The sequence below is a fragment of the Bubalus kerabau genome, chromosome 5 (assembly GCF_029407905.1).
Source record: "Bubalus kerabau isolate K-KA32 ecotype Philippines breed swamp buffalo chromosome 5, PCC_UOA_SB_1v2, whole genome shotgun sequence".
In the NCBI taxonomy this organism is placed as follows: Eukaryota; Metazoa; Chordata; class Mammalia; order Artiodactyla; family Bovidae; genus Bubalus; species Bubalus kerabau.
Genome location: NC_073628.1, coordinates 126,867,540 through 126,875,909, shown reverse-complemented (window position 1 = coordinate 126,875,909; position 8,370 = coordinate 126,867,540). Strand labels below are relative to the sequence as shown.

The 8,370-nt window shown below is 46.9% G+C and overlaps 1 protein-coding gene across 7 annotated transcripts; it reads left to right on the top strand.

Annotated features, from left to right (window-relative positions):
• The first annotated feature begins 206 nt into the window (after positions 1–206).
• Positions 207–7,550, top strand: LOC129654085 (uncharacterized). 7 transcript variants are annotated; one of them, XR_008715401.1, is made up of 4 exons: positions 207–1,253; positions 2,074–2,159; positions 3,982–4,123; positions 6,860–7,550. XR_008715401.1 is itself a non-coding variant. In XM_055583672.1 (3 exons), exons 1-3 carry the CDS (start codon positions 3,513–3,515, stop codon positions 7,327–7,329), a joined length of 738 nt encoding a protein of 245 aa, XP_055439647.1. In that variant the 5' UTR covers positions 3,074–3,512; the 3' UTR covers positions 7,330–7,550. The 7 variants fall into 7 exon arrangements, 1 of the variants encoding a protein (XP_055439647.1); XM_055583672.1 differs by lacking the exons at positions 207–1,253; positions 2,074–2,159 and adding an exon at positions 3,074–3,638; XR_008715400.1 differs by lacking the exons at positions 207–1,253; positions 2,074–2,159; positions 3,982–4,123 and adding exons at positions 4,130–5,097; positions 5,750–5,890.
• Positions 7,551–8,370: the final 820 nt, after the last annotated feature.

Below are 8,370 nucleotides of genomic sequence, written 5' to 3'. Positions count from 1 at the left end.
AGTCCATCCTCTAGAATCTCCTCACTCTGACACATAAATCAGCATAAATCACAGGGAAAGTGCATCCCATTAGGACGTTGGAATTTCCAGATGGGAAGAGTCCTGGAGAACTCCCCAGGCTCCTTGCTTGGAGACAAGATTATATTTGAGACGTGAGGAACAAACATTCTCTGACTTCCTTCAACAGTTATTTCCAATAGGTATCAACCCTCACCATCTGTGTCTAAACCAAAACTTTTGTTTTCAACACATTTCCTCCTCACCTTTCCTTGAAAAGACAGTAGCTAACTCTTGCAAAACTAGAGCTGCTTGTTCAAAGCCAGCCCTGAGCGTGGTGCTTTCATTAGGGAAGGCGATGGTAATTATGTTGTTTACCCACTTAGACACACTGGATCTCAGCCACATCAGGGACTTCCTTTTAATTTGTTTGTCTCCTTTTGTTAATTGGATAAGATCAGTGAAATGAGGTGTCTCTTATGGAAGTGCCTGCTCACTGCAAATGCACCAGTGTGGGATTCTCTGGGATTTGCCAATAGTAAAAAGATACAGAGAAGAATCCACACTTCTCACCTGCCCATTGCACTGGAGAAAGCGCAGCTGCTACTCTACGTCAGGAAATAATCCGTTTCTTTTAAGGGCTCACAAGGTGCTCTGATTTCCCAGTGTTTTAATCCATTCCATGTTTTTAAACCTACAGTAGTAATTGATCTACAGCATGGTTATCAAGTAGGACATTTATTCGGCCATCTATGACTTTATCTTTTGGGGCTCCAAAATCACTGCAGATGGTGACTGCAGCCATGAAATTAACAGACGCTTACTCCTTGGAAGGAAAGTTATAACCAACCTAGACAGCATATTGAAAAACAGAGACATTACTTTGCCAACAAAGGTCCGTCTAATCAAGGCCATGGTTTTTCCAGAAGTCATGTATGGATGTGAAAGTTGGACTATAAAGAAAGCTTAGTGCTGAAGAATTGATACTTTTGAACTGTGGTGTTGGAGAAGACTCTTGAGAGTCCCTTGGACTGCAAGGAGATCCAACAAGCCCATCCTAAAGGAGATCAATCCTGAGTGTTCATTGGAAGGACTGATGTTGAAGCTGAAACTCCAATACTTTGGCCACCTGATGCGAAGAGCTGACTCATTTGAAAAGACCCTGATGCTGGGAAAGATTGAAGGCGGGAGGAGAAGGGAATGGCAGAGGATGAGATGGTTGGATGGCATCACCAACTCAATGGACATGAGTTTGGGTAAGCTCCGGGAGTTGGTGATGGACAGGGAGGCCTGGCATGCTGCGGTCCATGGGGTCACAAAGAGTCAGTCACGACTGAGCGACTGAACTGAACTGAATGCTTTGATTCAGCCCTGGAGTTGAATTGAGCACCTACTTTGGGTTGGAAGTTAGATAGTCCTTGATATTCAGGTTATTTATGATTGGTTAGAAACTATAGTTTGGAGATTAAAAATGAAGGCTCTGAAGTGAAGCCAGGGATGGAGCCTGGAAAGAGAAGGAGAATGAAGTCCAGTTTCATACATTCTTATTAATCCAGCTCCTAAACTGTGTGAGCGTGAAGCTCAGCCTTGCTGGCTACAGCAATGGACAGCAGGCATTCCTGCCTCTGTTTTAAAGTCTCCTTGCCCTGAGAGCTGATTCATTCTGAGGTCATAAAGCATTTATCTTCCAAAACTGTATTAATATCTAATTGTGCAATTAAACCGGATCTGTCTAGTTCTGCTTTCCTTGAGTTAAATGTGTTCATTCAGCACAAATGAAAAGGATAAATACAAACAAGTCTTTTTTTTTTTTCTATTTCAATGTGCAGGGAGGGGATGGGTGATAATAAAACAAGAAAGGCCACTTGGAAACTATTAAATGACACCCTTTGTATTTGCACAGCACATTCCTCTGATTTTGATGCCACAGTGTCCATATGAAGTAGGTGAATATATGCTTCCATGTTGCCAGTTTACAGATTCTTTCTTTTCTTTTCCTATTCAGGGTCCCAAACTGCCCTTCCCCTTAGCCCTCACCTGACAAAAATAAGTACTCAAATATGCTCTATATCATAGCTTGTTGTGGACATCAGCCTTAAGAGTCAAGTTCTCACTGGTGCCTTCCTATGAGAGAAGAAACCTGGGCAACTGGAAAATAGTTGGTAAGTCATCAAAGACCACTGCTGCTTCCTCCTTTTGATATTTTGTTTTTGAAATCTTAGTGGATTTTGAAGCCTGGGATATATGAAAGTCTTAAAAACAAAATACAATTATGCTTCAGTTAACTAGGATCAGTGGGAATTCCAAGGGGTAGCTAGGAGGAGGCGATGATTTAATTATCCCACAATATTTTTTGATAGCCACCTCTCGCCATGCCAAAGAGCCATGCAATCTGAGCAGAATCAGCATGCTTGCTGTGTGAACATGATTTCAAGACAAGCTTCCAGCCTTCCTTCCAGCAGACTGCCAGACCTTAAGTCTCTCCCTTAAGAGGAAACTATGACTAGAAACAATGACTAGAAAACTATACAAGAATGTCCTCCTAGTAACTGAAGTTTATTGAGTTATCTAATGGTTAACCAGAAAAGCTTATTTGTTTTAGGCTTTGTAGTAGAAAACCATACTTATGTGTTTATTCAGTTCTTGCTTTAGTAGCTAGAACAGCCCTAACACATGTTTGTGAAACGGAGCCAAGTCTGATAGCCCAACCCTATTGCTGTTGCAGAGGAGGCATTCAACAAATGTTTGATAATATAATGAATTAATAAGGTAGGGAGTGAAACAAAGACAGTGTTTAATTAGTTCACTAGTTTTCTCTAGTCTTGTCTTTATGTAACTGACATGAAGCATAAATTACCTGAACATACTAAAAAGATATAAATTTTTATAAGCCCCATTGCTTGGACTCTGTAAGCTTTCAAGGCATTCCTTATTGCTTAGGTTCATTTAAAGTCATCATTCTTTTGGAAGAGATATTGTTTTATAGAAATATTTACATTCAAGAAACCTCCAAAGATGTCTCAGGGGCCCAAAAAAGACAATAGATGTGAGTCAGAAAAAGAAGTGGTCATCAAATATTCCTCGAGCTTCTGCTGTGTGCCAATCTTGGAGGGTTCATTGGTGAGCAGAACAAACATGAGCCCTGCACTACAGAGGTACAACTGAGTGCAATATAAACATAATTACGATTCGAAATCTCATTCTAGTAGCCACCTAAGTGGGATTAGGGGGTGCTAATTTAGTTAGGAGGATTGGAGAGATCTCTTTGAAGAATAACATTTAAGTGAGAATTGCTACAAGAATAGGAATTAGTTAAGGCAACAAATATTGTCAAGTATTCCCCATAGGGCTTCTCTGATAGCTCAGTTGGAAAAGAATCCACCTGCAATGCAGGAAACCTGGGTTTGATCCCTGGGTTGGGAAGAGCCCTTGGAGAAGGGAAAGGCTACCCACTCCAGTATTCTGGCCTGGAGAATTCCAGACTGTATAGTCCATGGGGTTGCAAAGAGTCGGACATGACTGAGCAACTTTCACTCACTCACTCATTCCCCATAAAGGGATCAGTCTATGAGAAGATCATGAGGGAGGAAGAAATTTGGTACATCCTGGGAATTTTACAAAGCACAGAAATCAAGAGCAAGGTAAGGCAGGGCCAGCTCATGCAGGCCTTGTGGGCCACTTGTAGGGGACTCTTATTGCCTTTGATGCTTCCAGTTCCCTCTCTCCTCAACACCACCCTGAGCATGTTCCCTGGAGCTGCAGGTGTGGCTGCCAGCCTTTACAGCGAGGAGCTACACGGGATCTGATCCCACCCCCAGCTCAAAGAGTGGCTCCTGATTGGCCCAAGCCTATCAGTAAAGCAGCATTGCTCTAGTGAGTCTTATTGGGTTAGGAGTGTTCACATGATCTTAAATGGCCCAATCAGATTGCAGAGAGAAGTTGAGAGTCCTTGACGGGAAAACCTTCGCTCTTCTGTCCTTCCAGATACTAAGCCAAGGGAGGAGTCTACCTTTATTTAGATGCATCCAGTCCCAAGTGCAGCAGAGAAGAGAAGTGGACAGAACCTGCAATCTAAGGAACATTACTGAGCTGCCCAAATTCAGCCTGAACTCATCCATGTTTCCTTGTTGGTTAAGATCCTTGAATTTACCAATTATTTCTTTCTTTTTTTTTTTTTTTTTTGCCAAACACCATGACTTTCTGTATTTGAGGATCTTAATTTGTAAAACTATGCTAATGTGTCTCACACTTGCCTCAAATTTAATTGGCTTAACAGCATTTAACTGAGAATGATTGTAAGATCAATTTGACATGTGTTTTGTCAAGATGTTCTTGTTTTTCAAAATTGTATTGGCTATTCATGAACCTTTTAATTAAAAGTAAAATTTGAATCAGAAAGTAAATTTCCATCAAAAAAAAATTCTCAAATTTACTCTTCCCTTAGTGTCCCTTGTTTGGACACTACCATCCTAGCTGCCCCATCTCTCTGGTAAATCCTTTGCTGTGCTCAGTCGCTCAGTCACGTCCGACTCTTTGCCACCCCATGGACTGTAGCCCACCAGGCCCCTCTGTCCTTGGGACTCTCCAGGCAAGAATCCTGGAATGGGTTGCCTTGCCCTCCTCTTTTCTTTGCTGGATCTCCTTAAACCGTGATTGTTCTGGAAGTTTCCTCTGAACTCCTCTCCACATTTTCTCTCTGGGAGATCTCACCATTCCTATGGTTTCCCTCTTCACTTAAGGATCTGCTCACCAAGTGTTAGCATTTCCTTATGACATCTCCACGTGACTGACGGTACAGTTTAAACACCTCCAGTACCCTCGCTGGTAATGCAAATAAGTTCCACACTGACGTAGTTTCTCTTTAGAATCCACAGCTACTCCTGATTTCCCGACTTCAGAAATACTTCCTCAAAATGTATATAAAGAGCCAGTGGGTGTCTCCTAGAGCCCAAGAACAGGAAGTACAAGCAGAATGCTGACAGCCTTCAGGGATCCAGGCACATTCTCAGAAGCCGTATCTGCATTGGCTATGTGTTTCTTCATACTGCAGACTTCTTCCTGTGCTCCTTGGTCCGTGTAGAAGAATGAGGCCAGTAGCAGGTCACAAACTCGCCTCTCCTATGTTCAACCTCCCAGAGAGAGACAGACCTCACTTTCTCAGTTCTAGTGCCAAGCTGAGGCGAAGTTCTGATGGCCTCACCCCAGGTCAGGTGCCCCTAGACAGGGCCGGTATGTTAGCACAGTGACTGTGGAGGGATGCTGGGAGAGGGCAATTCCTAGAAGGAGGGAAGTGTCCATTGCTAGAAATGGGAGGAGGGCTAGGCCGCCAAAACGATGGGGCTCCAGGACAAGGGCTCCTCCCTGCAAGTGAGGGGACCGCTCTCAGAGAAGGGGTTAAGGAGATGGGGCAGGAACTCCAAAATCTTCACCAAGTCAGAGACCTTGTAGTCATTTTTGACTCCTTCTCTGCCACCACCCAACCACTTCCCTCATGTCCAATAAGACACTCTATTTACTTCTTTCAAAATACTTCCTAGTTGCCCCCCCGCATCTTTCCTCTTTGGCTTTGGTTTCCTGGCTTCAGTCCTCATTGCCTAACCTCCTGCATTCTCTAATGACCCTGTGGGTTTGCCAGACGTTCCCTTCTCCCAACCATTCTACAATCAGGCTAATCTCGCTAAAATACCACCTGGAAGAGGTTGCATCTCAGGCTGAAACACTCCAGTGTCACCTGGCTGCCTGGGCTTCCCAGGTGGTGCTGGTGGTAAAGAACCCACTTGCATGATACAAGAGACGCGAGTTCGATCCCTGGGCCGGGAAGATCCCCTGGAGGAGGGTATGGCAACCCACTCTGGTATTCTTGCCTGGAGAATCCCACGGACAGAGGAACCTGGTGAGCTATGGCCCCTAGGGTTGCAGAGTTGGATGCTACTGAAGCGACTTGGCACTCTCGCATGCACCTGGCTGCCTATAGAAGAAAGTCCAATCGGCTGGCTCATCAAGACGGTCTCCAGCTGTAACCAGCATCCTTGATGCCTTCTCAGCACCCGTGACCACCAAAGTCTTTCCAGGGCATCTCCCAGCCACATACCCAGGGTGTGCTTTTACCCACCCCCAGCCTCACGAGTGGGGTGCAAGTGGCTTAAGCCCCGAAATGATGCCCCATCAGCCTGGTCCTTGTGGCTGGTTCAGGAAAAGCTATGGAGATAGGTCCACACCAGCCAGTATATTTTCCAGACCAGGGTCATTGGCTCAGGAAATGGTCTATGAGCCCAGATGACCCACCAGAGTGACCCATGTCAGGCGGAGGCACGAAGGCCCTTTTTGTTCCTCTTGGACATGAATAGAGAAGCTAGTACAGTTCTAGGTGCTGCTGCCAGCCACCTCTGTTCTCAAGAATATCTGAAAGCAGGGCAATTTGCCTAAAATCAATTTCCTGGAAGCCAATTTCTGAATCAAATTTAAAAATATATGCATTTTCATTGACTGTTTTAAAAGAAAATATTCCTTCAATTATGTTTATGGCAGATTGCCTTGGAGCCAGGCTGGTGGGTTTAGGATGACGCTTCCTTCAGGAGAAGAATGAAAAGGTGCTGATGTAAGGTTGTTGCTGTGGCCTCTGAACCCTGGATCCGGCCTTGCCTGGAGCCTGCCACGGGGTGCCAGCTTTTCCCAAACATAAGCCAGTCCAGTCCTGCCGAGTTTAACCCAGATTTGGCAGGGTTTTCTGTTAGGAGCAACTGGAAGCATCCTGATACAACAATGTATCTTTCTGAATGTTTGTAAATTCTGGTCTGTGAGCCTTCTGGATCCTTGGCTCCAACCACACTCATCTTCTCCCGTTTCCCCACCGTTTCCCCAGGTATTCCCCAGGCTTTTCGGTTGCCAGCACTGTGCTCACGACATCCCTCCCTCCCGGCGCTCACCTGTCCCGGCTCCTCCTGGCCTTCCAGAGAAGAACCTCTGTCCTCTCCTCGGGCTGCTCCAGCCCCCCAAGCCCGATGCTCTCCAGCTATTTTGGTCCCAAGAATCAGAGACTCATGGAAATCCCTTCGGAAGGAAGCGAGGCCCCCCCACCCCCAGCATGCCTTCCGTCTCCTGTCAAGTGCCCTCCTGGTTGCTTCTCCTGATGTTTTCTGCTCCATGTGTCCGCTCTGCTCCCATCCGTTAGCACAGTTGTTGTTGCCTTGTAACATCCGCAGACATGTGCCCTCCCCGCCGACCCGGGTCCAGAGCCCTGCTTCTTCCCTGGGGTGGGGCGGGAATTCTTTCTGCTTCTGCTCCTTCAGCCACTGTCCCATTTTCTCCATGGGTCCAATCCAGATATCCTAGAGAGACTCTATTGGAGTAAGTAATCTTACTTCCTGGGGCATGCTGGGTCCCTGGCTAGCCTCAGCTTGGCTGGTTACTGGTCCTGATGCCATGGACCAGTGACAGGTTGTATAGTCCCATTGTTCCCTTCCATAGCGGTGAATAGTGTTCAAGTACCCAGGAGCTGGGAACTGAGTTGTTCCCACCCCAGCAGTTAATCCTGAATCCCCTGAGCCCCCAGGTCCCCAGTGACTCTCCCCTGTCCAGGTGACAGTGCCCTGTCCCCCCAACTCCCTGCTGGGGGCCAGTGAAGCAGCAGGCTGTCTAAGGGCCACTGAATGCTCCCAACCACCTCCTGAGGCAGAGGGGCAGATTGGTCCACTTGAAAGATGGAGAAGTGAATGCAGAAGACTTCTTTTGGGGTCACACAGGTCTTGCTGATTGCTGGGAGCTGGGGAAGCACCAAGGTCACTTCCAGGTCTAAGGTTCGCCTCCCTCTGCCTGTCTCCCCATCACCCCCACCCCAGTAGACCAAGTGCCTCCTTCATTACCCAGACCCCTGCTCATCACTCTCATTCTGTCCCCGGAGGCTTCTGAGTCCTGACTTGTACAAAAAAGCTTTGGACGAAAGGGGAAGAGCTGGGGGCCAGAGGGAGGTGGACGGGGAAGCCAGGGTTCAGCCGACGGTGCCTGAAGGCTGCCTCCGGCCCATAAAAGCCACACGCCGGCCTGTTTTCGCTGGGCAGGAATGCACCTGCCAGTGAGTGAGAGGAGCCGTGGGCACGGCTTTCTAATGACAAGGGATGGGGATGGCTCCTGGGGGAAAGAGAATCCCCTCTCCTCCCCTCCGCCCCCGTTAGTCTGCCAGTCCATCTCCTGACCCACTGGGCTCCGCTTCTGTCTTCTCAGAGCTGCGTTTTCTGAGCAGGCACAGAGCATGAGCTAGGACAGTCAGGCCCACAAGAGCCCTTGGAGTTCATCTTGTCCAACACGATCTTTTTCAGAGTTGAAGAAACTGAGGCCCAGAGAGGATCATGTGTTGACCAAGTGCACACAGCTCAC

Bases quoted from the DNA above. Each gene is read 5' to 3' on its own strand.
- LOC129654085 (XM_055583672.1), top strand. From the start codon at position 3,513: ATGACTGAGCAACTTTCACTCACTCACTCATTCCCCATAAAGGGATCA. The intron at 3,639-3,981 runs GTAAGGCAGGGC...CTGTCCTTCCAG, and splicing joins GCACAGAAATCAAGAGCAAG to ATACTAAGCCAAGGGAGGAG. The intron at 4,124-6,859 runs GTTGGTTAAGAT...CCGTTTCCCCAG, and splicing joins GAACTCATCCATGTTTCCTT to GTATTCCCCAGGCTTTTCGG.